The following is a 27875-nucleotide window of genomic DNA, read 5'->3' as shown; positions in this document are numbered from 1 at the left end:
AATAATTTATTTCATTTCAAAATGGCATCGGGTCCACGCAGTTAAGGGGCTGAGCCCTGACTCAACGTTAGAGATTGAGGCCAAGCAGCTGGAACCCCAGCACAGGGACAGAAACGCCAGATGGCACGCCTACTTTTGAAAAACATTTACTTGGGAATCCAGCACCTCGATTGTACACTTCTCTGTGCCTTTTCTTTGAGAATGGCCCCGAAGTGCAAATGCATTTGCATGTCCTGGCCCCTGGGAGCCCTTCACTGCAGGAGGCTGGCTGGGTGGTTCCAGGCCCCTCCCAGCTGGACCACTCAGGGATGCATGGGAAACAGTAGGAACCCTGGGATGGGTCCTTTCCGGCCTCATCGGTGTCCCACGTGTGACAGGAGCCCAGAGGAGAATCCTGGCATGTAACGTCCTGCCGGCTTCCTTGATGGTCTTTTCTGAGGGACAGGGTGACTCCCAGTCCTTAGGGGGTGGGGTCCGGAGGCCTGACCCAGGCGTCCTGCAGCCCTGCAGTTCTCTGAGCAGAGCGGCCTGACTTACAGTTACAGAGAAGCGGGTTACACCCTTCCCTCCCTGACCCCTCCTCCCCTCCCCCAGGTCTTGCTGTGTAAAAATTTCCTAGAACCAATCGCTTCTTTCCCCCACAAATCTACCCTCAAAGCTGATTTTACACAGATTTCCCTTGGCTCCCAAAGCTGGGGAGGAAAGGGGAGGGCATGTGAATGGGGGTCGGGCAGCGTGGGAGGGGGCAGTGGGTTTGGACCACTGCTGAGAAGCAGAGACAGGACCACGGGACAGGAACAAGGTCTATGGGTCTTCAGATCTGAAAGCGTTGACAGCACCATTTCGATTTTAAGAAAACTATGAAGGTTCCCATAGACCTGCTGTGGGGAATCTCGTTGCTGAGGCCCAAACAGGCCTGATGATGGTAGACCTGGAATTTTCAGTAGTGAGGGCTTACAGATGTTAGTTTTCTAGAAGAGCGAGGTTCATTGTCAGATAATTCCAAGAGACAGTTACTTTCCCAGGCAAAACAAAACAAAACAAAACAAAACAACAAAGCCCTCCTCCCAGCTTTTTCATATTCATTACAATGAATTAAAATGTCCGAACAGATCTGCCCAGCATGCGATTTCATCACTCGTTCTGAAAAGATGGTCTGTTGATCCAGTGATGTCATCGTTGAGCTTCTGTTTATCATGCAGATGGCACATGTTGAAAACCTCTTTGGGGAGCTGATACTCCAGGCTTTAGAAGAGCATTTCCCATGCCGGCCCAGCTCCCTGCTTCTTCAGTGGTAATAGATGCTGAAGGCGTGGAGGATGTAGAGCAGGGAGGTGATGAAGGCAAATAACTGGAAGAGTCCGGGAGTTACTTCCTTAGGGATGCCCGCTCCCAGCCCACAGAGGCCCTTAGCTGCTGGGAGGCCCTTGTTCTGACCCTGCTTCATCCCCTCCCTGCCCCAGCCCTGCCTGGCTTAAGGGCGGCAACCACTGGCCAGCCTCTCCATCCTCCTTGAAACGCTCCATCCCCATGTTCCACTGTGACTGTGCAGCGTCTCTCTCATCTGCAGACGTGTGCTCCTCTACCTGGCCGTAAAGTGGGTCCATCTCCATCCCTGCCCTGGACACTGTCCCCCTCTTCTCTCTCTCTGTGTCTCTCTCTCTTGCTGTCTGGTTCTGGGCACTCTCCCCTCACCCACCTTCAGCCACTGTCTGTGCTCTGATGACAAGTTTCACTCACTGGTCCAGAAATCGTATCTGCGCACCCGCCTCTCAGCCCCTCAGAGCCTCAGAGGCCCCACGACCTCTCTGTGGTCCACACTGAACTCCTGGGATTTCCTCACAAGCTCAGTCGGCCCCAGGACCCTCATCTCATCCAGCTACCCAAGCCACAAACCTGTGATCCCTCCCACCCCTCCCTCCCCAGGGGTCCCTCCCCAACCCGCCACATCCAAAGCCATCCCCAGAGTCGCCCAACTGCACTGCCTGAAGATGTCCTGGCCCAGCAGACGACTCCAGCCTCACTTCAACCCCCGTCCAATCACACTCTGTTCCATTCATTCATTCATCCAACAAATATCTTGCAAGCACCTGTTGTGCTTCAAGAGCAACTGTGGCAATAATGCTGAACAAAATTCAGAAATTCCTGTCCTCCTAGAGCTTACATTTTAGTGGCAGAAGCGGAAAATCAGCAAGTGGTATGGAAGGTGGGGCTAAGCGCGCAGGAGAAAACAAAGCAGGAAGGGGACAGGGAGGGGAACGGCCTCACCCAGAAGGAGGCCAAGGCGAGAGCGGGTCCATGGGCAGCAAGGAGACTGATGTGGCTGGAACAGCAGAGCAAGGGCGAGCAGCCGGGCTGCGGGGTGCGGTGGTGCCGGACCAGGAACGGGAGGAAGCAGACAGGCCGGAAAGGCAGCCGAAGTCCCCTGAGGCCTCCCTCGTGGATCACCTCGTGGGTCACCTCATCCTTCTTACAGTGGGGTCAGCACCCTGCGCCACACCCCTTCCTCCTGCTGCCTGATCCCTGTGGGAGTCCCCGACTGACACAGGACCTTTCCGGTCACAGCGACAGGTGGGGGTGGACTGGGACCCAGCCTGGGTATTAGACCTTCCTGGGAAGGTGTAAGGAAGGTTAGGCGGCTCCAGAGGTGAAATTCCCCAGCTGTGAGCCAGCTGCCACGTGAGGGCGCCATCCCACCAAGAGAGGAAGGAGGCTGCCTCGCGGGGACTGGAAAGGCCGGGCCCTGCTGGCCTAGAGTCTCCGGTCCCAGTGGACCTAAAGTCCAGGGGTCCTGCTCGTCCCATGACTCGCCTGGACCACCTTGCCTCGGATTCCATCAGCCAATATGTTACCCTGTGCACGTCTGTCATTGAAATAAAAGGACACGGGAACTTGAGCCATGCTGAGGAATGCCGGCTCCGTTCCAGGAGCCATGGGAGTCACTGAGGAATTTTCAATAAGAGATGTGTATTTTGGAAAATTTACGTTTTGGAAAAGCATATTCTGAGGGTAGCGTAGTGGGTGTAAGGGGGCAAGAAAACCAAAGACGAGAGATGACACCTGAACTTGGGCTTGGTACCCTGCGAGCTTGGGCACACCTCATTGCGTGCGCATGTGTGTGCGTGCACACACAGACACAGACACACACACACACACACCCCTCCTCCTATCCTGCAAGGCTCCTTCTGCCTGAGGGCTCAGGAACATCTGTTCTGCGGGAGACAGAATTAAGCCTCATGCATTTCCCTCCATGGTGGCAGCTGTCATGTTCTTGTCCAGCACTCACCGAGGCTGCAGTGTTTATGTAGTAGTTTTTCAGGTTCTGGGTCTCAGACACGATCGTGGCATGTACTTGTAAGACGGCGGCACTCATGTACAGGATGCCAGTGGTCCCGTGGTACAGGCTGTCCTGGAAAGATGGAGCAGAGGCCGTGGCCACAGTCACGCGGACACGCGAGCAGGTAACTCTTTCCTCTTTGACTACGTAGCTGGGAAGAGGGGGCAAAAGAGACTAGCTTGCTCCCGAAACTCCTGCTTTTTTCTTTTGCAGTGTTTCTAATGAAATTTCTATGTGGTGAACAATAGTGGATTAATATACTGCAATAATAATACCAGTATGGACATCCATTTATTGAGTGCTTCTTCCCAGCCAAGATCTAGGCTAAGCCTTTTCCCCATTTATCTCATTTAACCTTGTCAACTATGAGGTCGGTACCATTTATCGTTCGTGCCATTCTGAGGAAAGAGAAGTTCAAGGTTAAAGTCAGTGAATAAAAGCTGAGCCAGGATTTGAGCCCAGGCCACGTTAACACCAAGCCTGTGCTCCTAACCATTAGTGTTATGAAGACTTGCTGTGTGCTGTCCTAACAATATACACATGTGTCATTTCATCTTCACAGCTAATTTCATAAGGCTGCTACTATTAACATCTCCACTTTACAGATGAGAAAACTGAGGCTTAGCTGACACATGGCAGAGTCAGGCTAATCTGACTCTAGATTTCAATTTTTGAACCTCTATGCTAAACTCTCAGCAGAGTTTTCAATACCACTAGGATGTCATAGTTATCAATTCTGGGAGAAATGTCATAATAGGTAAATCGGCATTTTGCAGCCCCTAAAGAATATTCATCAGTAGATGAAAGAAAGCATTAAGAAAAAGTTGATGGGGTATGGTTGTCACAGAGGGACCACCAGTCACTGTGTGTGGTGTGACTTGAAGCCACTTATGAAGCGTTCTTGCCAGAAAGGTTTAACCCATCTTTGGTTTAGCCTTTAGATGCTAACTTCCAGCTTACAGAAAATTCAGGGACTAGACGAGCAAATCAAATCACACCAGGAAGAAGCAAACAAACCCAAAATGTGGGACCTTCTACAGGACACCTGACCACCCAGTTTCTTCAGCAAGTCCCCGTCAGGGAGAATCATTCTAGATTAACGGTACCCAAGAACCATCACTACCAAGTGCGAGTGGGCGTGGTGAGGACCCCGATTCAAACAGGCTAACTGCAAAAAGATGTTTCAGTTACAATGGGGGAAACCTGAATGTGACCTGCGTCTTTGATGATACCGAGGAATTATTGTTAACTTTATGTAAGTGTGATAATATAAGAAAATTTGTGTATTTTTTGGAGGTATACTGACGTGTCTGGAATGGAATGACGTGATGTTTGGTGTTTGCTTTAAAATTCTTCAGGGGGAAAAAATAAAGGCTAGGTGAAGCAAGTGTGATAAAATCTTGAAAATTCTGGAATCTGGGTTATGGTTACATGAGGTCCATAAAATAACCCTCCCTACTTTTTGTATATGTTTTGACTTGTTCAATATAGAAAAAATTTCAGTGGTTATCGAGATGATGGGATGAAAAAAATTTAACAACATAATATTAAACGAAAGACTCTACATCCAAGATTATTGGTTCAGTGCGATTTATACATTTTGCATAAAATTTGCCGGGAATATGGAAGAATGAATTGTGATAGGTGATTGTGGTAGGGTCTTGAGATTGGGGTGAGTCTTTTTCCATAGCCTTTCCTTCAATGCTGCTCCAATGATTTGACCATAAATTAAATCTAGAGGGAAAACGCTTCCAGATGCACTTGCTGCAGGAGCAGACAGGCCATGGATATTCCCTAATGAGGGGGGCAATGGGGGGAATACAGTGAAGGATGGACTCTGGCAGAGGGAAGCTTTCATTCCGACCTAATAGTAAACACATTCAAACAAAAAGTCGGGGTTCCCTAGGGCAGGGGTCCCCAGCCCCTGTTAGGAACCGGGCCTCACAGCAGGAGGTGAGGGGCGGGGGGGAGTGAGCAAAAATTCATCTGCCGCTCCCGATTGCTCCCCGCCGCTCCCCATTGCTCCCCACCGCTCCCCATCTCTCCCATTACCGCCTGAACCATTGCTCGTATCACCGCCTGAAGCACCCGCCCATTCCCACCCCGGTCCGTGGAAAAATTGACTTCCATAAAACCGGTCCCTGGTGCCAAAAAGGTTGGGGACCGCTGCCCTAGGGGCCCAGGCCAGGAAAGGTCTCTGGTTCTCCTTCCCGCCCAGAAGGTCTGTCGTCCTCACCACACCTAGGACGTTGGCCTGGGAGGAGCCTGAGGGCCTGGGTCGCTCTCACTTGTTCTTACCAGGATTTTCCAGGACTCGAATCTTTTGTAAAATCCGAACACATAAGACAAGAGGAACATCAGGGAGATGAGGAATGAGGTGAGTGAGACGTACATCACCCATCCTTGTAGCAGTGGGTTTGCTACCTGGGTGGCGGCCACCAGGATCCAGACCCAGCACCCAAATATCTGTAAGAGAAAACCACAGAAGAAGGGGCTTTATTGGCTGGTGTGGGGCACGTTTCCCTTTGCAGGTCACCTCTCTCCTCCTCTGGCTCTGGTTAATCGCTCTTCAGGTGGAGTTAGGTGGGATTCAGGAGGGAAATGGGGATGGAAGGCTGGCCCCTGAGTCAGAGTAAATTTTGTTAGGAAAAACACCTGGTTAACACAGAAGTTTCCAATGGAAGGACTTGGCTAAAGTTGGGCTGTGGATGTGTCTTCTTGGCCCAAACAGTGTTGGCATATAGAGTTTTTGAAACATTTCTTCATAAGTTGCCAACATTTAAAACGGGATATTTCACACGAAAAATTCGGATTTCAGACATTTTCTTGAGAAATCCATAGTTCTGGCCACAGTGAACCCATTTCCCAGGCCAGAGTAGCCTGAAACCAGTTGGGACTGGCTCTTTAAAAAGGACCTGGAGTTCTCAGTGGATCACATCCGCAACCTTCCCAATCCCTATGCCATTGTGTGGCACATTCCCGGTTGCTCACTTGCACTGTGGAATACTATTCTCCTTCTGGCTCCCTTCATCCACCGACAGTCCCTGCCTGGCCCTGTGGACGTTTGGTTTGGAGCCTCCTGGGTATAGTATCTGACGCCCTGGAGTCAGTTACCAGTTGGGCAATACAGTTCCATTTAAATCACCTCTCAACTCTGTCTAGCCACTTATTATCCCTTTGGCGGAAAAGCCAAAATTTTTGCTGTTGCCTTGGGCTCTGCATTTGTTTGCTTTGGGGCTGGGCTTGCAGCCATGTCGGTGAGCCCAGGGAGGAACTAAATGTCCACCAGACAGCACATTCAGTTAGAGGCCTGGAGGACAAGGGTTTACAGGCACATGAACACCAAGGAATTTTGTTCTTGGTTTGTCTCCTCTCCTTCCTGACCCTCCTTAGAATGTCCTGGCGAGTCTCCTGGGTTCCCCCTTGTTACATCTGTGCTTTTAAGCACCACACGGGCTGGCGATCCCAGGAACCCAGTGCAGGGCATTTGTCTCTCTCTGCAGCCTTCAGCCCTGCATGCCCGCTTGGTGTCTCTACTTGGACATCTCTCTGCACTTGTATGACCCCTGAGAGCAAGTGCCTTATTACAATTTGCACCCTAGGCACCCCACTTGCCTCACCCCACTCCTGGCCCTCCCCCTCAAGCTTTTCAAGTCTAACAGGTACAAAATCTGAACTCATTGCCATTCCCCAATTCCTTCAAAACCCTCATCAGCACCTCCTGAGAATGATCCTTCTGAGGAAGAGAGTTATGGGATTGGGAACGAGTGTACAGTGGCCTCCAAAGATAATGATAATGTTCTATTTCTTTCACTTCATAGAAGGTACATAGGAGTATATCTTTTATTAAGTAATACAGTAATTCTGAAAAAGAAGAATTCGTTGGACTATGAGACCACTGGAGATTCGGAGTGATGGGAAACAGGGAGCCAAGGATGTCTCTTGGGTTTGTGGTTTGGAGGATTCACACTACTAGATTTAAAAAAATTTTTCTCTAAAGTTACAGCAGTCAAAATAGTTGTCAGTGCAGGTGACTCACATTTCTGTCCATCTCAGGAGAAAGCTCATCCCCTTCCCTAGTTCTATTGCCTTTCCACACAAATTTTATTTAAAATTTTTTTTACTTAAAACAATTTTTTTATTTTACTTTTCGGCTGTGTTGGGTCTTCTTTGCTGCTCACGGGCTTTCTCTAGTTGTGGCGAGTGGGGGCTACTCTTCGTTGCGGTGCGTGGGCTTCTCTTTGCCGTGGCTTCTCTTGTTGCGGAACATGAGCTCTAGGTATGCGGGCTTCATTAGTTGTGGCATGCGGGCTCAGTGGTTGTGGCTTGCGGGCTTAGTTGCTCCACGGCAAGTGGGATCTTCCTGGACCAGGGTTAGAAGCTGTGTCCCCTGCATTGGCAGGTGGATTCTTAACCACTGCACCACCAGGGAAGTCACTCACATAAATTTTAGAATCAGGTTGTCAATATCTACAATATGTATCTGATGGGATTTCGATTGTGTTAAATCTATAGATCAATTTGGGGAGACTTGAAATCTTTACTATGATGAGTCTTCCAGTCCATGAACATGGTATGCCTCTCCAATGATTGAGATGTTCTTTGACTTCTTTTATCAACGTTCTGTAGTTTTTAGCATACAGATACTGTACACATTTTCTTATAGTTACACGTAAGTATTTTACTTTGGGGGAGCTATTGTAAATAGTGTTGTTTTTTAAAATTTCCATTTCCCAGTTTTTCCTTGCTAGCAGATAGAAATATGATTGACTTTTTGTTTGTCAATATTGTATCCTGCAACTTGCTAAACTCACGTATTACTTTAAGGAGGGTTTTGGTTTTTGAGGGGGAGGATGTTATTTGGTAGGTTCCTTGGGATTTTCTATGTGTCTCATTAGATTTTAATCTTTATGATTACTAATAATATTGATTCTATTTTCATATGTTTCATGTATTTCTTCTTCTGTGAAATTTTTTATTGTTGTTTTTTAATTGGTTACATATTTCTTACAGGTGTGTCTTTTTTAATTGATTCATAGGAATTCTTCCTAATAGTGTGGATCTCATTAACTATTATAAATATGGCAGATATATTCTGCCAGCATATGTCTCTCACATTTTTTTCTGTTTTGTTATACTTGTTCATTTGTTTTATTTTTTAGATTCCACATATAAATGAAATCATACAGTATTTGTCTTTCTCTGCCTTATTTCACTAAGAATAATACGTCCAGGTCCACCCATGTTGTCACAGATGACAATATTTTATTCCTTTTTATGGCTGAGTAATATTCCATTGTGTGTATATACCACATCTTCTTTATCCATTCATCTGTTGATGGACATTCAGGTTGCTTCCATATCTTGGCTGCTATAAATAGCACTGCTATGAACACTGAGGTGCATATATCTTCTTGATTAGTGTTTTTGCTTTCTTTGGATAAACACCCAGGAGTGGAATTGCTGGATCATATAGTAGTTCTATTTTTAATTATTTGAAGAACCTCCATATTGTTTTCCATAGTGGCTGCACCAATTTATGTCTCACATTTTATGATGTCTTTTGGTGAACTGAGTTCTTGATTTTAAAGTAATTGAATATGTTAATCTTTTCTTTTATAGACTGTGCTTTTTCAGTCAAGTTTAAGATCACCTTAAGAAATGAAGATATTCTTGCGTCTCAGATATTCTTCTGGGATCACTTTCTTTCTTCCTGCAATACAACTGTTAGTAGTTTCTTTAGGAAAGGTCAGATGGCAGCAGTCAGTTTGTCAGAAAACTGTCCTTATTTCCCCCCTGACAATTATTTCCTTAGAAGGTATTTTCCCACGGTGTTCTACATCTTTCCATAGTATTCCATTTTGCTCCAGCTTCATTGCTGCTGTGGAATCTGTCTTAGGTATATGGATGCTTTTAGAGTCTTCTTGCTGTCTCTGGTGTTCTGCAGTTTGTGCAATAATGGTACAGGGCGTTGAGGTGTTGCGTATCTTTTCATTAATTTTGCTTGGTATTTATTTTATATTCAATATCTGATGATTCCATTGTCTTTGTCTTGGTAGCCTGATTCTCTAGTTTGTGGCTTCTGTTAACTTTCATTCCTGTTCACTTTTTCCCTCCCATGTTTATTGAAGTTTGATTGTGATCGCAACTGTGGGTGTAGCTCAGTTCTGAATGATGCTCTTGGAGACTTTCTGGATAAACAACTCCACTTACTTTTGTCCAGCTCGGCTGAAAGATATGCAGCTTTCAGGTCCTGCTTTTCTGGGACTAGAGTTCTCATCTTACAAATAAACAGTAAGGTTCCCACTGCCATTGTCCTGGAGAGGAAAAGTACGTTTGAATTTATGGAGAATTCTCAGGTTCTTCTGAAGAGAAAGGCACCAGGAGGAGAAGCCAGAATAGACCAGAGAGTTGACTACAAGTCACAGCTTCCTAGGCTCTTGTAGGGCTGGGCAACACCCCCGGAAGCCTGGCCCCCTCTGAAAGCACCAGCTCTGGGAGCACATCTCCCCAGACCTCAACAAACAATCTCCAAGTGAATTTTGAAAGTCCTAGGCTGGGCCTGGGACTGCCAGTGAGTGAGCCAGGGCTGCCCCGTCCTGAGGAGGGAGCGATGCAGGATGAGAGCCGCTGTCCCCAGGCTCTTGCCTGTTGATCCCAGTGACGGGGGCGCTGATGCTTCAGGGAGGTGCCAGGGCTTGGCTGGTGGGTACCTGCCAAGCACCTTCCCCACCAAGCCATGGGAAGTGCATAAAGATGCTGGCCCACCGCCGGTACCCGAACAATGCTGGTTATTAGTGGGAATAGCATTCGGGAGTTAGTGACTGCACCAGAACCTGTAAAATTTTAGTCTCACTTGAGACCTCCGAGGACAGAGAACGGTCTGTGCCATTCACCGCTGTATTCCTAGTTCCCAGCACAGGGCCTGGAACAAAGTAGGTGGGAAGGGTATCAAAGAGCATTCTTTCAACTGACTCAGTGATAAGCCCACCACCGCCTCACATTCACTAGGGGCTTTGCAGTTTATAAAATGCACTCGCTCAGACGGCCTCATTTCTGTACAGCAATTCTCACTCCCTTGGGCTTTTCTAAGACCAGACAGCTGCCACTTGACACCTGCCGCCACTTACTGGCAGCTCACCTGTGCCAGGCCCGGGGGAGCGGGCGAGTGTGCCTCAGCCCCAGCCGGCCTGTCAGTGCTGGCAAAGGGGTCCCCGCCCAGCTCCTGCCATCAGAGGCCACCCTGGGCAGACACTGCTGCATGCACGCAGTCTACATGTCCCCACTTCATTCTCACCACGGTCTGTGAGGTGCTGCTGCCCTGCAGGGGACTGAGGTCTGAGGCCACGCAGGGCACAGGGTAGGGCGCCTGTGCTGTCTTGCCTCACAACCAGATTTCACACCCTAAAGGCAGGGCCTCTGAGCATTTGGGGATCTACTCAAATTGCACGGGAATCTTCTTGGCGTAAAGGTTGCATAATCCATAATCAACGTTACAAAGAGGAATGTGATTTACTTTTTATTTCCACACCCTCTACCTTCTGAACAGTTGAAGGGACCAGGGCCAAGGACAAACTCCAGGTGAACTGAAACCCGGTGGAGTTTGTTATCCTGTTTCTGTCTCAAGCAGCCTGGGTTGGATTCGTTACAAGGAAGGCAATTTCGAGTATTTGTCTTGACTTTTTTTTTTTAATTTATATTTAGCTTTCCAAATTTTCTTTGGCAACCTAAACTGCTGTCTCCTTTTAATCCTCATTTTATATTTCTCAAGAGCAGGAGATATTTTTAGATGTCTGGGGCTGGCCTTCAACTTGGAAGAATATTTTATTAGAGGCAGACATTTTGAGCAAGTGTATTTCAAATACAATTCTGGCAATTTCTTAAGCCTGTTTCTTAAGAACAAACACAGATTACTCATCTATGCATTTTCTTTCTTTTTGTTTTTGCGGTACGCGGGCCTCTCACTGTTGTGGCCTCTCCCGTTGCGGAGCACAGGCTCCGGACGCGCAGGCTCAGCAGCCATGGCTCACAGGCCCAGCCGCTCCGCGGCATGTGGGATCTTCCCGGACCGGGGCACGAACCCGCGTCCCCTGCATCGGCAGGCGGACTCTCAACCACTGTACCACCAGGGAAGCCCCATCTATGCATTTTCTAAAGGCTGAACCTAAACTGGAAAGGATCACTTAAGGGAGGACAGAGCTTAACAAGTTTATTAATTACTCATTCTTCTCTAGAACATGGAGAATAGCTCCCTCACGTTTAGAGAGCTGGTTAAAGAACTAGAGGATGAGAACTGGGGTAACAGCACCCAGATGGGAGTGATGGCTGATTCCAGGTCTAGGGTGAGAAGCTGGGCATGATACCTCATCACAGCAGATAGCAAAGGCTTCTGGGGTTAGGTCAGAAGGATTCAGAAGGCTCCTGCTGGCCAAAGATGGGACAATTTGACCTCTAAATAAATATAATAACTACTATGGGATTGGACTATATCAACCAAGTCGCAAGTCATGAGTTGAAAATGATACTCTTTAAAAAGCCCTACTTTGGTCACTTTTGGAGGATGCTTGTTATTTTGGAAGGCAGCTATGGTCACCACTATACCGCCAATAATTATTATTTTGAAAAATGCTTAACAAAGGAAAAGAACTAAGCCAAAAATATGGCATAAGGGTAAGGAGCTTCTAAAATACCTGGATTCCTGAGTCTTAACCCTCAGAGCAGCACCCTGAGTCTTGCTACTCCTGGAACCATCCGGGGACTTTGAGGAAGCCCCAAGGTCTGGATCCTGCCCCAGAGATTCTGATGGAACTAGTGAGGGAGGCTGCGTTGTTAAAAGATCCCCAGGTGATGCAGCCAGGACTGAGAACCCCCAAAGCCCCTCTCTGCTTCCAGGCTCATCCACTTCAGTTCATGAGACAGGAAGCATCAATGTTCCCAGATTCGAATCCTACCTCTGCCTATTGGGCAGGTTATTTAACTCATCCATGTGTCCATGTCCTGGTCCATCAAACAGAGGAGGTGGGGATGGCTTCTCTCTCCTGGTTTCCGTGAAAATTAGATGAGTTTCTCTGGGACAGGGTGAGTGTTGAGTAACCATTTGTGGCCATGTTATTAGCTATAATGAGATTGGAGGGAATCTTCCCTGAGAAAGACCCAGAAGTGGGAAACTCCAAGGTCAGCCTTCCTGAGGGATGGGAAGTTCACTTCTGTCAGAGCTGGAAGACCCATCAGTGGGGTGAGTGAGAACATTTAGCGGGCACAGACCCTTTTACGGAGTTGATGAAAGTTTTGGTCACCTAGAAAAATGTACCGATGTATGTGCACGATTTTTGTCTACAAATCTTGGGACTCACAGACCCTCAAAGCCCACCTGCAGCCCCCAGGTTGAAGTCAATTGCCATTGTCATCGCCAGGTTAAATAACGGTGCTGTCAGCCAATCTACTATTTTGACAATATTGATCAAGACATTAAATGCACATATGGTTCGACCCAGTAAATTCACTTTTTGGAATTTGTCCTATAAATAATGCACATGCACAAAATGATGAATGTATAAGGTTGTTTATTAAAGCCTTGCTGCAGAAATAGAGACACAGATGTAGAGAACAAACGTATGGACACCAAGGGGGGGAAAGTGATGTCGGGGGTGGTGGTGGTGGGATGAATTGGGAGATTGGGATTGGCATATGTATACACTAATATGTGTAAAATAGATAACTAATAAGAACCTGCTGTATAAAAAATAAATAAGATAAAATTTAAAAATTCAACCCCCCTCCCCACAAAAAAGCCTCGCTGGCTACAGAAAGATAAAGAAACATCCCAAATGTTCATTCAGACGGGGCTAGTGAAAACAATTATGTCTGCACAATGGAACGTTCAGCAGCCTTCAAAAAGAATGAAAACTCTGTATACCAAAATGAAACAAACTCTAAGAACTGTACAAGGCAGAGACCAGCGTGCCCAGTGTGCTATGATTTATATAGAAAAAGAAGAAAATGTATGTGTGTGCGCTTGTGTATTATGTGTATTTGTTTGTAGGTGCACAGAATGTTTCTGGAATGAGACTCCATAAACCAATCAGTGCCCCGGCCTCCTGGGAGGAAAATTTCTTGGCTCAGGGACAGGGTTGGGAAGGTTTAAACTAATCCAAATCACCAACATATACACTGAAAAAGCAAGAAGAAAGACGCTGTGCTGGATGATGGATGCTCGTTTCAAAAGTCGAAAGATTTTGTAGCAACGTGGATGGACCTAGAGATTGTCACACTGAGTGAAGTAAGTCAGAGAAAGACAAATATCATATGATACCGCTTATATGTGGAATCTAAAAAAATGAACTTATTTACAAAACAGAAACAGAGTCACAGATGTAGAAAACAAACTTATGGTTAGCAGGGGTGAAAGGGAGGAGAGGGATAAACTGGGAGATTGGGAGTGACATATACACACTACTATATATAAAATAGATAACTAATAGGGACAGCACAGGGAACTCTACTCAATACTCTGTAATGACCTATATGGGAAAAGAATCTAAAAAAATTTTAAAAAAGAGTGTATATAGGTATATGTATAACTGATTCACTTTGCTGTACACCTGAAACTAACACAATATAGTAAATCAACTATACTCCAATAAAAATTAAAAAAAAAGATTTTGAATGGGAGAGACAAAAAGAGAATTGCCTTTTCTTTGGGGAGAATTGCCTTTTCTTTGATCTGTACACCTGGACAGAGCAGCAGAGAGCTGAGGGGCCTCCGAAGGGCCCATGCAGGGGCTGGGCTGCCACAGGGCAGCGAACTTCACACCCTGAGAGCTTCTGAAGACAGAGCTGCCCTAAGGATGACCCCATGTGAAGGGGGTAGGAGGAGCCAGAAGACACCTGGCTCAGGTCTGTACCTGGGCTCCTGGCTGCACCTGGCAGGTGTGGTCCAGGTGGGGCAGACCAGGTGCTGAGACCCGGGAGGAGATGCTGGCGATACTACAGGTGATACTACAGGTGGCAGGTTTTTCTGCATAACTGGGCGGTATTTCAGCCTGGCTGGTCCACTCACCACCAGCACTGCATTCCTTTTCTTACCACTTGCCTTAATCTTCATGAAGCGTTCACGGCCCCTCCTTCCCTTTCCTGGTACTCCGGTGAATGCAGACTGTACCACGAAGCCTCAGAAACTGCAGGCTGGGAGGAAAAGGCCTGACTCAAGACGGGGAGGCCCAGGAGGTCAGCAGTGCCAAGTGCACTGGGGGCTCCCACCCATTCTGATGGCCCGGGAGGAACGGGCTCCATGAAGTACAAGTTCTGGCCTTGTCCACGGTGGGAACCAGAACTCCCTGAGGGCTCCCTCTGATGCTGAGGTGTCTCGAGATGAAGAAAATGATTGTCCCTCACATTCAGGTGTCCGTGGCCCACGTTGTGTGAGTCCAGGGTCTTTTGGCGATTGCTTACCCCCCTCCCCTTTAAAAAAACTGTGGTAAAATACACTGAACAAAATTTACCATTTAAACCATTTTTAATGTACAGTTCAGTGGCATTAAGTGCATTCACGTCATTGTGTAACCATCTCCACCATCCATCCATCTCCAGAATACTTTTCATCTGCCAAAGCTGACACCCTGCACCCATTCAACAATAACTTACTACTTCCCCCCTCCCCCAGCCCCTGGCAACCATCCTTCTTTCGTCCCTATAAATGTGTCTCCTCTAAGTACCTCATATGTGTGGAATCACAGAGTATTTGTTCTTTTGTGTCTGACTTATTTCACTCAGCGTATCGTCCTCAAGGTTCATCCCTGTTGTCAGAATTTCCTTCCTTTTTAAGGCTGAATAAGATTCCATTATACCATGTACCTATTTTGTTATCCATTCATCCATCGATGGACACGTGGGCTGCTTCCACCTTTTGATTCTTGTGAGTAGTGCTACTGTGAACATGAACGTACAACTACCTGTTTGACGCACCTCCTTTAAACGGGAAAAATAAGAGGAGATGCATCCAGGGGCTGCACTTTGGACCCCATCGGGCAGTTCTGGTGCAAATGCCCGAGAGACACAGCTCCTTTGAACAGAGCACCCCCTGTTTGTGCAACTGTGGCCAGAGCATGCGTCCCTCGGGAGTTTGGTACCGTCCACTCAAAATGCCTTAACTCCAGGGCGATTTTAATGGCTTAAACGGCATGCCAGGAATTAGATCTGTTATTATTTTTCAACCCTAATATTTTAAATTGATTGTAAAAATAATGTTAACAGCAAAGGAATTTTTTAGTATGTTTCTTCCCAGGCCTAGTGCCGGTGTATACATATTCTTTATAAAGTTGTAAATCATAGTGAACATACATTTTGTATCCAACTTTTCATATTTTTCTATTTTGCTACGTGGCTCAATAATACAGTCGATTCTTGTCGTTCAAGGTAGTTCTGTAAAGTTGCCCTCAGCACTGGCAGATTTAGTTGTGAATCGTGAAGCATTGCTCCTGGGAAAATACAGAGCTAGGTTCCTGTGAGATTGTGGTCACAATATTTTCATCAACTGATCAACACATAACTTTGTTTTATGTGTGTTTCTGTTTAAAGACACCTTATTTTAATATATACTGTTGATCCATTAACATTGAGCTCTCAGCCAACAGCTCTATAACTATAAGCTTATCTAACACGTATTTTCTACATAAGGCAAATCACTGCCTTGTCAAACTTAGGAACACTGGAAATAAGTTCAGCAGAGGACTTGGGGCTATTTTAAAAAGCAAAATCACCAACCAAAAGCACAAAAATATGCATGACATGGCACTAAACAGACCTGGGAAAGGACCTTGTTTACAGTATGAGCTGTGAGAAGGCAGCTATCAACCTCAGGTTTACCGTGTGTGTCTCAAATTTGTGACTTAAATGTTTTTCCACTCTGCACATGTCCTCAAATGACAGTGACAACACTGCAAGTATTGATTTGGGGGTTACACATACATTTTAGTAAGTGAATTTGCAAATGCAGAATCCATGAGTAATGAGGCCTGACTATACTTTCAATGCCACCATTACATTCCATCAAGTTGATAAAACTTCATTTACTCAATGAGGCCCCAGGGCAAGGAGGTTGGATGTTTCTAGCTTTTCCCTGTTATAGATGATGACACAGTAAATAACACTGCAGAGATAGTTGTCTTTTTAAAATTCTTTCTGTGGAGTAAATTGCCCAACTGGGCGTACTGGTGGGTGGCGTGGGGAGAGAGGGGATGCAGTGGGTGACTTTCCAACATGCGTTAGGTTCAATGCATCCCTTGGCTGGGACACATATGTGACTGCCCTGGCCAGTGAGATGCAAGCCTTCTGGGGACTCCTGGGAAGGGCTACTTCCTGCCTCAGCGATGAGACAGTTCCACTCTTACTCTGGCCATGGCTGTGTCTGGTATTAGGCCTGGAGCGATGATGAAAAAGAGGAGAGAGAGAAGGAAAGATGGATGCCACAACTGCACTGCCAAAGAACCAGCCCAGGCAGAGCCTGCCTAACTTCGGGCTTCCCGGGACGTGAGATTGTCTACTTCCCTTCTGCTGGAGCCGGTCTGAGCCAGCGACAGCTCTTGTCATAGCCCTGCTGAGGACGTGGGATGCGAGTCTGCACACACCACCCACACCCCTCACCCCCTCACTGGCTCCCCGTGACCTCCAGGCCACACTCGGCCACCACCCAGCAGGCTCTGCCTGTGCCAGTCTCCCTGAGGCCCCTGCAGTGACCCCAGCATCGGGCCTTCCAAATGCGGGCTGAGATCTCTTAGTGGGTGTTGAAGTCCATCTAGTCACCACCAGCATTAAGAGGTTAAGTAGACTAGCAGCAACGTGGATGGACCTAGAGATTATCATACTAAGTGAAGGAAGTCAGACAGAGAAAGACAAATACCATATGATATCACTTATATGTGGAATCTAAAAAGTGATACAAATGAACTTACTACAAAACAGAAGCCGACTCACAGACACAGAAAGCAAACCTATGGTTACTAAAGGGGAAAAGGGGGGAGGGATAAATTAGGAGTTTGGGATTAACAGATACAACCTACTATATGTAAAACAGATAAACAACAAGGACCTATTGTCTCGCACAGGAAACTATATTCAATACTTGTAATGACCTACAATGGAAAAGAATCTGAAAAATATATATATACGTATAACTGAATCACTTCGTTGTATACCAGAGACTAACACAACGTTGTAAATCAACTATACTTCAATAAAAAGTAGCTTGTTTTGAAAAAAAAGTTAAGTAGACTAGAAGAAAAAATACAGTGCATTGTCCATAGAAAGGGAAATACCGTTTCCTGAATCTTTTGTTTCAGTTACACACACACGCACACATACACACACACACACACGAAGTTGCCATGAAAATACATTTCTTCAGTGCATCACGGTCAGCTGTGGAAACCCCAGGTCTAGCCTGCCTCTGTCCCTCTCCACAGTCCCTCCCTGCACTGTGCCAGCGGGCGGACACTCAAAGCCCCGGCAGCTGCTGCAGCCGGAGCCCCATCCTGCGTCCTGGGGGGCCATGCTGAGGCCTGTGTGGGAAGCGTGAGCCATTGAGAGGGAGGGAGAGGGGACGGCGGGTTGTCAGACACGCGGGGGAGTCCTGGAACGTCCCCTATCTGCGGTGACGGCACTTAGCATAAAGGCACGGCGGCCTCCACAGCTCGGGGGGTGGGGCCCAGCCTCTTCCAGGCCGCACCCCGCCCCTCCGTGGGGTCAGGCACCCCTCAGCAGTCCTCCCCTGGCTGCAGGCCTTCCTGCGGGCAGCGCAGGGCCCCCAGTGCCCGCGTGGGTCCTCTTTAGCACCCACGAGGCCACTCCCATCTCCACATCTGGGGCCCCCAGCCTGTGAGGATCTCTGGGCTGGCAGGTCACCTTCTCTGACCCGGGAGGAAACCGGTTCTGAGAGGCGGAGCGACTTCCCCGTGGGGGCGTGGCCGGCCCGGGCTGCCATCCCGGACCCCCAGGCCACCCAGGCCACTGGCATTGCGTGGAAGCGCTACGCTCCATAATTCAACCCAGGACCCTTCCATACACCAGCCGCTCCGTCCTGACTCCCCGAGTGAGAATTTTCTCTCTGTGGCTTTAAGGTGAGCAGGAAGTTGCTGGCCCAGGCCCCTTGGCCTCCGCGTGAGGACCCCTGTCTTATTCGGTCCACCCCAGGAACAATGGTGCGGGCCAGCGCTCCGCCCCCGGCAGAAGTCATATCCGCACCCCTGGTACCCACAAGGGCTCGCAAGGCTGGGCTGGCCGCGCGCCAGGAAATCAGCCCCTGCCCTGGGGCGTGAGCCTGGGAGGGGCAGGATGCCGCTGGGAGGGGCTGGTGAGTCAGCGGCCAGGCCTCCTCTGCCTTCCTCCCCCCGCCCCCCCATCGGCTTCCTCCCCCCGACATCGGCTTCCTCCCCCAGGACCGCGCCCGCCCATTCAGACACCCACCCCCACTGGACCCGCTTCTCATGGACTCAGCAGTCCAGGTTTACGATGTAACATAAACTAAGATAAAAAAAACCTTCTTATTCCTCTAAAGTCTAAAGGGCTTAAAAAAACAAACAAAAACCTAAGCATTTTAGGGGCAAATTTGTTTCCTTTTTAAAAAAAATTTGAGCACCTTAGAAAAGTTAGAAAATACAGAAAAGATATAAAGAAGCAGGATAAATACATCCCGCCCCCCCCAGTGGTCCCCATTTCCCAGGCCTCCCCCCTGGTCTCTCCCTCCTTGGCTCCCACTATGTTTATTAACCTTGGCTCCCTTCACATGTCCCCAGGAAGTCCCCAGATGAGCCCTGGAATTGGGCTCAGGGGAGGGCCCCACCTTCTCCTTCCCTCAGGAACCACAGACATCCTGTGACTCGTGGCCATGTTCCTGCCCTTCACCAGGCACCGAGGACCCACTCACTCTAGTTCCAGTTGACTTGCTCAGCTTGCCCTTCCCCTGCTTGTCTAAGACCAGACCCTCGAGGGCAGGGACCAGACCAATTGTCACCTCCTCCAGGAAGCCTCTCCTGACTACTCCTCCCCAGTCCCTGAGCTCCTGGATGCAGGACTCTGACCTGTGGTCTTTGCGTCCCCGATGTGGGGCACGGAGCCTGGCATGAAGCAGGTGTGCAGCACGTGCTATTGATCCACTCAAGAGGCAGGTGGCAGCTTGCTGGACTCTCCCCTCTTGGCAGTGCAGTCTCATCTTCCTGGGCCTGATTCCCACACAGGTGGCAGTACCTGACGCCTTCTGGGCCAGCCACTGGCCCAGCCACGGACTGGCATTTCTGCCAGGAGCCGGGACCACATGGGGACAAACACCCATCTGTTTCATCCTCACGCATTTCCTACTCCATCACCTCCTGGGCCCTAGAAATTCTATAGGTCGGGAGCATCTCCCCTGGGAGAGCAGCTGGGCTTCCCTGGAAAGATTTTCCAACCCCCTTCCTCCTCCCCCGGCACGTAGGAAGGACTGGGCGAGAACGTGCTGTCGGAGAGGACGGTGTTCAAATAAACACACACACTCCCACTCCCACCCAGCATCACGTGGGCAGAGAGAGGGGCCAGGTGTCGGGGTGGAAACTGAAGCAGTAAGCAGTGCAGGCGCAGAGAAGCAAACCTCAGAGAATCCCTCCAAGGGAAGGGGCTGGGGGGCAACGTATTTGAAATAGGTCAAAGGACTCTGGAGCCCCAAACCCGTGATGTCTGGCCCCCGCTGGGTGGGGAGTCCACGGAGGCCCGGCTTTGGGGCCTACCTGGTACCTTCTGGGTCCAACCTGAGGCTGGAGGTTGGGGGCAACTGTGGGACATGGGCACCGGCCGACTCTGCTACAACAGGGCTGGGCCGAGATGGGGAAGGTCTGACCAGGTGGCACCAGCTGAGGGGCAGGCTGGCTGGCAGGTAGGGAAGGAAGCTGGCTGGGGAGAGGGGAGAGGGGTCAAGTCCAGGGAACCGGCCGTGGGGCTCCTCCACCCCGCCCTACTCTGGCCTGCTTCCCTACTCCGCCACTTGCCCGCCTGGACGAGACTCTAGCAGCCTCTCCTGCCTCCCACGGGGAAAGTTCCCCAGGTGGAGAGCCCTTGGAAGGGCACTGGCAGAGGTGGAGCCTTCTTATCAGTGAGACTTCTTATCTGGGGCTCCCTCGGCCCAGCGGGACTCAGCGCGCTGGGCCCCTCCCTGGTTTCCTCTGCCCGGGGGCCCTGGTTATTCCCTTCAGGGCACCTGCCGGTTAAGAAAATTCCTCCTGGCAGCTGACCTTCCAGCAGCAGCCTTGGTGGCCTGTCTTGTCTGAACTGAGAAAGGCCACCAGCTCAGGGAAGGTTGCTTGTGGTTTGGCTGAATGGTCGAGGGAAGCATAGGACCAGACGTCCAGACACAGGCAGAGGGGAGTGTGCAGATGTGGGGATGTGGGCTGTTAGTTAGTTCTGAGGGTCTCAGCTCAAGCCCATCCTGCCGTGGTCTGCTCCGCCATGCGGCTGGGGCCCTGCAAGCCACGTTTCCCGGTTCCCTTTGAAGCTGGATTCTTGCTAAGTTCTGGCACTGGGAGAACTTGGAGGGAACAGGAAAAGGAGACTTTCCCAGGTCCTGTCACCGTCACGCCAGCAACAGTTGGCTCCAACCCCAAGGTCCCTGTGCCCCTCCTCTGGGGCAACCACTGCCTCACTACAGCCCCACCGCACCCCCGCCAAAGCTGGGCTTCCTCTAGCGGCTGGAGGGTGCACGGTGCTCGCTTTGTGTACTTATCACCCTCGGGTGCTTCAGCATCTCCTTGCTGCTCCTTCAGCCTTTCAACAACTCCAGGAACAATTCCCTATGTCGAATGCCCTCTGTGGGCAGAACGCCCCGCGCCTTCCGTTCCCTCCTGCACTGAAAGACACCACTTATTGGTCTCCTTGGCTAGGCTCCGTCTGCCCCCATTAAGCATCAAACTCCCTGAGACGGGGCCATGTCTGTCTTCTTCCTCGTTATATTCCTGTGGTAGGCGCTCAATAAATATCTGTTGAGTGAATACATGGGATTTAAGTGGCGCTGACTTCTTTCCTTACAGCTTGATTTTATATGTTTGTTAACTTCTCAGACCTAGGAAGTCTTAGTCTGAACAAGCAAATATCTAATCCCTAATCCAAACTCTTTAAGAATGCCAAGCCCTCCCCCCGAGGGAGCTTGTCCTGACAACTTCTCTAGCTGCAGGAGCCTTTGACAGGTGAGGCTGTGCACCCCTGCTTTTTACCGTTTCCTATCTTGCGATGCTCTTCAACGCTCATGCATCACTCCTTTAAGACGGGGTCCAGGATTTACCACATCCCTCTTATTATTACCTTTTTATTCTTGTATGCCCCTGAAAGCAAAGCATGGGGCTAGAGCAATAGTAGAATCTCAGTAAATATTTCTTGGTTTACAACTGGGATTTGCTCACAAGAGACCCATGCTTTCTAGTAAGAGGTCCAGACGACCACCAACAATAACATAGCATGGGCTCACATTTCTAGAACAGTTGTTACTGAAACCCCAGAGCGGTCTTAGGAGATCTTTGCTGCTGCTGCCCCATTGTTGAGGCTCAGAGTGGTCAAGTAACCTGCCCAGGGTCTCACAGCCATTAGGCGGCAGAGCCAGGCTTACCCCTCCCAACTGACTCTATTTTACTGAACCTGAACAGCACAGGGGGAGGGGCGGGGGGCCTCCCAGGGTAAGGGCTGGGCCTGGGGCCAGGAAGCCAAAACGGGTCCAGGCAACTGGGGAGGTTGACATCCGACTCCTATCCACACGGCGCCTCCCGTTCTTCTCAGGATACTTGCTCTTCCCAGCTCCACACTTTAATTTACCTTCCCTTTGCCCTGTCCTCCCGCCCTGTCGCAGCTTTCCTGGGGCCTCCTTGGGCATCACTGCGTTGGGTTGGGTCTCAGTGGTGCCCTGGCCATGGAGGCTGTTGGCCCCTGGTCCTGCAGGGGCTGGGCAAGGTCAGGGGCGTGGCCGGGGACCAGGTGTGCAATGAAGGGAAAGACAGATGCCACAAAGATGAAGTAAAGCTGGGGCAAATTGAGTTTACTTTTACTGCTTCTCAGAAGTATGGAGAATTGAAAAGGGAGCAGAGGGAAACAAGAGAAAGGATTTTTCCTTTTGGAAAACTCAACTTCTAAAGAAGTGTTATGACAAAGGGGTGGTACCTGCCCTAAACCAGGCCCAAGATGAGCCCTAATTCCCTCTCTCAGCCCCACACAGTTGACTGATGGTTCTGGGACTCAGTAAGCTCTCAAACAGGCTTTTACATATAAACAGAGTAGAAAAAGAAACAGGCTGAAAGGAAGGGGAAGCTGGGGATCTGGATAAGATGTAAAGGTGAGCTTCCCCAGCGGGAAGGTTCTGGAATGAGCTTCTAGGGTGGTCAGAGTATTTCCTTCTGACCACTGTGTGGGCAAATTAAAAAGCTGAAAGAATCAAACACCAGAGTGTCCACACTGACTCTCCTTTGAACTGGCTGACTCTCTAGAAACCTTCTTAGCTGTTTCTTTGTCATGAGTCAAGTATCTGATTAATAAGTTCACTAGTGAAAAGGTTGAAAGTTAAAAGACTTCCTTGGACTCTTATTTACAGAAGTGCCCCTCAGCTGTCATCACCAGGGCCAGCTGTGTGTCCACCTTTCATCTTGTAAAAAAGCTGATGAGCCAGCTCACAGCAGGCAGGTAATGGTCACGTGATCCCTGCCCCAGGCCGGCCACCCACACGCTGTTTGCTCTGAAGAGCCCGGCCGTGGGGCTGTGAGTCACCTGGTCCCCAGCCCGCGGGGCACTGGTACCAGCAGGCTCCCACACTCACTGAGGAAAGGAGGGAATAAACAATGTCTGCTCACTGAATGAAGGAGAAAATAAACGACATCTGTTCTCACCTTAAAATGCACTGATTCAAAGGCTCCTCAGGCTTGGAGCTTACGTTTTGAAATTAACATTGTTTTCAGATGAGAAATCTGAATTCAACTGTAAACCAAACAAAATACAAACTTTAATGTTAAAATCTCCAAAGTCTTATCCATTGCCGGTGGGCATGTAAAATGGCCCAGCCGCTCTGGAAAACAGTTTGTCTGTAGTGAAGCAGACACTTTATTATACAATCCAGCAGTCACACTCACTCTGGCATTTCCCCAGAGACGTGAAAATTACATCCACCCAATAACCTATATGAGAAAAGAATCTAAAAAAGAATGAATAAATGTATATGCCATAACTACTGAAGCCGGCGCGCCTAGAGCCCATGCTCCACAACAAGAGAAGCCACCACAATGAGAAGCCCACGCGCCTCAACGAAGAGCAGCCCCCACTCACCGCAACCAGAGAAAGCCCGCGTGCAGCAGCAAAGACCCAACGCAGCCAAAAATAAAAATAAATTTATCGAAAAAAAAATTATAGGGATGGAATTAATAGTCTCCAGGGGTGAGAGAGTGAAGGAAGACAAGATGGGGTGACTATAAAACAGAAGGAGGAGGGGAGATCTTCATGATGATGGAATGGTTCTGTGTCTTGGTGGTAGGGGTTACGTAAATCTACACGTGTGAGAAAATGGCATGGAAGTAGAGACACAGCTTAAGAATGTCGGCTCCCTGGTGTCATATTGTAAGAGAGAGTTATTACAAAAGGTGTGACTAACAGGAAGAGGCTGGGGGAAGGGTGTGGGAGGCCTCTCGGAACTATCTTTGCAACTCCCTATCAATCTATAACTATGACAAAGGTTTGAAAATGTGCATTTTAATGTTAAAAACTCTAAAATAAAGCCACTTAGGCAAAGATCGTTAACAGCAGGCTGTGGGGAGCAGAGCTGGTAGGGAACACGCAGAGCCCCTGGTGTCTGGGCCATCCTAGTCTGTCATCATCATTGATACAAAAGAGCTGGCGGCTGTTGGCAGCGGGGGGCTGGCGTGAGGCCTCAGGGGAGCCCTCTGCTCTCCCTGTGTTTTGGGGCCCTCGTTTTATAAGAAGACCCTCTCTGTCTTAGGGAACAGTGGCTGGAGGAAGCTATGCCTGCAGTCACCCCTGATGTACACCCTGGCCGCCCCCATCATGGACCACATCTGAATCCGAGTTATAGATTTTGCTTTCTCTGCCCCTTTTTGCTGGCCTGAGCTCCCAGTTTGAGAATCTACTCTCTGGACTCATGGCCTTAGAAAAGCATACCCCTGTCCCTGATGCCTTAGGCCCCCCAGACTGAGAGTCTGGGACCCCCCAAGGCCTGGGGCTCTGTGGTCAGCCCCATGGGTGGCAGTAGGCAGCATACCCAGGTGGCCGGGGACAGAGGGGCTTCTGCTAGGCTTATCCAGCACTCTTCTCTCCAGCCCAGCACATCTCCTGCTCATGGGGATCAGAATCAACCACCAGGGAGTTCCCCTGTGGTCCAGTGGTTAAGACTCCGCGCTTCCACTTAAGGGGGTGCAGGTTCGATCCCTGGTTGGGGAAATAAGATACCTCAGGCCGCGCGACGCGTTTAAAAAAAATAATAATAATTAACCACCAACTGGACATTCTCCCGTCCTCTCCCATTTACCTTCCCACCCGCATCCCAGATATGATGCACACTTGGTCCTATACTCCCTGCTAGGAACGCTCATTTAAGGAGAAAGCAGGTGCAGAAGAGCATGTACTGAATAAACCCATTAAATACATACTCATATGTGTATAAATACGAATATATGCATACACATGGATTATAATTCTTTCTGTATTTTCTAAGTGTTCAGCAATGAACAAGGGTTACTTACGAATTAAAACTGAAGTTGTAATGAGGAAACATCAGACAAGGCCAAATGGAAGGACATTGTACAAAATAACTGATCAGTATTTTCAAAAGTCTCAAGACAAAGATGGAGGGAATCGGCCCAGATCAAAGTAGATGAAGGAGTTACGGCCACCAAATGACATGCAGAATTCTGAACTGGATCCTGGCCCAGGAAAAGGACATTTGTGGGGAATTCAGCACAATCTGAACGAGGTTCATTAGAACAGTGGGTAGCATGGTATCAATGTTAATTCCCTGATTTTGACCGTTGTACTATGTAAGATGTGGCCCTTAAGGGAAGCTGAGTAGAGAGTATATGGGAACACTGTTCTACTGTTACTAGCGTTGCTATAAATCTAAAATGATTTCAGAAGAAAAGGAAATGAACGATATGGAACCAGTGACATCATCCCACCCCCTGAGATACTCAAGGCCCCAGAGCCCAGCATAACAAAGCACTTTTCTTCCCCTCCGGGAATTCCGCTGCAGGAGCCCAGCGTCCTGGGGCTGCGGGCACCAGATGGCCCTTCTCACGACTGCGACTGCCGGGTACTTTCCTGACTCCTGAAGCCCCATCCCTCCAGCCTCCTACCTGCCAGCCTCTCCTGGGGTCCAGGCCTTTCCCTCTCCTGCTCCCAGCCTGGAAATCCAGCCTGTCCTTTGAGGTCCAACTGCAAAGTCGCCTCCTCAGTGACAGGCCCGGACCCCTCTCCGAGGTGACAAGGTCGGATGGCCTCTCCTTGCTGGTGTCACAGCGCAGGACCTTCGCCCCCTCAAGCACCGTCTGACTGTAGCGAGGAAGTGCTTGCGGGCCTCTGTCCAGCAGACAGGGAACCTGGGAGGGCATGGGTCCTGTCGCCAGTGGCTGGTGTGACTGACATAGAGCATGTGCTCCATAAAAAGGGGAGGAGTCGACCCCGACCCTGGCCATTCTTGTGGCTGTTCCGAGGCGAGGGGCACACCTGGTCCAGAGAACTCACAGGAGCGCTGAGATGCCATCAGTCTGGCAGGATGCCCTGACTTGTATCCCCCTAGGGGCCAGGCCTGGCAGAAACCTGCTTCTTGGGTGGGGTTTCAGCTGGAGCCACCCAAACGTGGGGCCCACCCTGGCTGGCTTCCCTTTCTTTCTTTCTTTCTTTTTTTTTTTTAAGGCAGTGCCACAGGGCATGCAGGATCTTAGTTCCCCAACCAGGGATCGAACCCGAGCCCCCTGCAGTGGAAGCGCGGAGTCCTAACCACTGGACCACCAGGGAATTCCCAGGCTTAGCTTTCATGTTGCCATCAATGGGCTCCCTTTAGCCAGTTTGCCAAAAGATCACTCAATCAGGCCAGCCTTCCAGGCAGATGACAGGGTGACAGGGCCGTCAGTTCCAACTGGAAGTTAGAACCACTTTCTGTCTTTTTCTCCCTGCCCGGGGCCAGCACTGCCAAACTCAGAGTTGGTAAGAAAATACCACCCACCAACTAGATATTTCAGAAGGTGCTCGAAAACCAAAAGAAACTTCTCTGCCCTAAATTGTTCACCAGACTTGTGATCCCCGTCAGTGAAAAGGACATGGTGACAGCCGGCTCGGAGTGGACTCGAATTCTGTTGAACACTCTGGACCCAGCAAGGATTGGGGCCCTGTTTCAGCTGCAGGGACCCGGAGAGGAAAGCAGTGACAGGTCGTGGAGAGCACCCAGGGCATCTCACACGACTGTTCTATGGCAGATCTTGTCATAAGCAACTTGCCACACAACTCCAAGTTCAAGGTTAGCTGACGTGACAATTAAGAAAATCTTGCAAGAGCTGCTCTCAGAAGGAAAGACAGAGTGCCCCCGTTGTGAACTTTAGAAAAGCACAAACAACAAGTAGTTGGAGAAAAGAAACCACATCATAAAAGTCCGTTCCCAACATCTTCCTGAGGACCCAGGCTACTTTAGCAGTTCGCCCACACCTCCGATCACCAGGTCGCCTGCCCAGTTACCCCGGTGGGTTTCATTTGGGGAGCAGGTGACCCACCCATGCTGCAGAAGCCCAGAGGTGCTCAGGGAAGGATTAGGGGACACCCAGCCTGGAGCCCCATGGGGGAGACTGGAGGCCACGGCAGCTCTGGCCTTGGAGCCCCTTCCCCAGGGAGCTGCTTCCAGCTCCAGGCCGGCATCTCCCAGCCCCCACTTTACGAAGGTGGCCCCCACGGCCCCACTCACCAGCTCGGGCAAGAAGAAGGCGTAGGGGATGGTGAGGAACAGCGCGATCCTCGAGGGTACTTCGGGCTGGGTGTAGCTGGTGGGAGGTGGGTCGCGGGAGGCCATGCTCTCACCCACTGCCTGGCGCCCTGGCTCCACAGCCCGTGCCCGCAGCCCTTCAAATATCACCTCCTGCCCGACACACCCATCAGAGGACGTTGCCTGGAAGGAAAAAAAAAAAAAAAAAAAAAAAACCATTCCAGCCCAGCAGGTCCTTCCACTGGCTCCAGCCAAGAGAATCCTCAGTGAAATGCGGTTTGTGCATCAGACAGGCTTTCGCCCGGGCTGGGGCAGAGTCGCTAAGGAAGGAGAGCTGGAGCCTCTTCCTAGACTTTTCCTCCTAAGGAAGTTTTGAATCCCAGGCATGCTACTCCAGGGGAGGCCAGCTACAGCCACCACCCCAACCGGGTGCCCAGAATACAGGCTGAGCCGCTTGAATAACAAGGACCGTTTATTGAAGAGCTACTAGGAGCCAAGAAATCCGCAGTCAGCTCTGGTGCTCCCCACAGCCCGGCACGTGACCGGGTTGCCCCTTTTCCAAGTGAGGAG

The 27875-nt window shown here is 49.5% G+C and overlaps 1 protein-coding gene across 1 annotated transcript; it reads right to left on the bottom strand.

Annotated features, from left to right (window-relative positions):
• Positions 1-27429, bottom strand: MALL (mal, T cell differentiation protein like). The gene is made up of 4 exons (XM_082672055.1): positions 27288-27429; positions 5636-5803; positions 3287-3409; positions 1-1351 (listed from the first exon to the last, which is right to left on the bottom strand). The coding sequence occupies exons 1-4, from the start codon at positions 27390-27392 to the stop codon at positions 1289-1291; spliced, it is 459 nt and encodes a 152-aa protein (XP_082528181.1). The 5' UTR covers positions 27393-27429; the 3' UTR covers positions 1-1288.
• Between the last annotated feature and the right edge of the window lie 446 nt (positions 27430-27875).

This window comes from Grampus griseus (assembly GCF_964374135.1).
Source record: "Grampus griseus genome assembly, chromosome: 15".
In the NCBI taxonomy this organism is placed as follows: domain Eukaryota; kingdom Metazoa; phylum Chordata; class Mammalia; order Artiodactyla; family Delphinidae; genus Grampus; species Grampus griseus.
The sequence above is the reverse complement of the archived record's forward strand: the minus strand, read 5'-3'. Positions and strand labels throughout refer to the sequence as shown.

What these genes read in the sequence shown, in the direction of transcription:
- MALL (XM_082672055.1), bottom strand. Translation starts at nt 27,392, where the DNA reads ATGGCCTCCCGCGACCCACCTCCCACCAGCTACACCCAGCCCGAAGTA. An exon ending in CCTTCTTCTTGCCCGAGCTG is followed by an intron (nt 5,804 to 27,287) that starts GTGAGTGGGGCC and finishes TTTCTCTTACAG; the next exon opens with ATATTTGGGTGCTGGGTCTG. An exon ending in TCGAGTCCTGGAAAATCCTG is followed by an intron (nt 3,410 to 5,635) that starts GTAAGAACAAGT and finishes CCATCTTTCCAG; the next exon opens with GACAGCCTGTACCACGGGAC.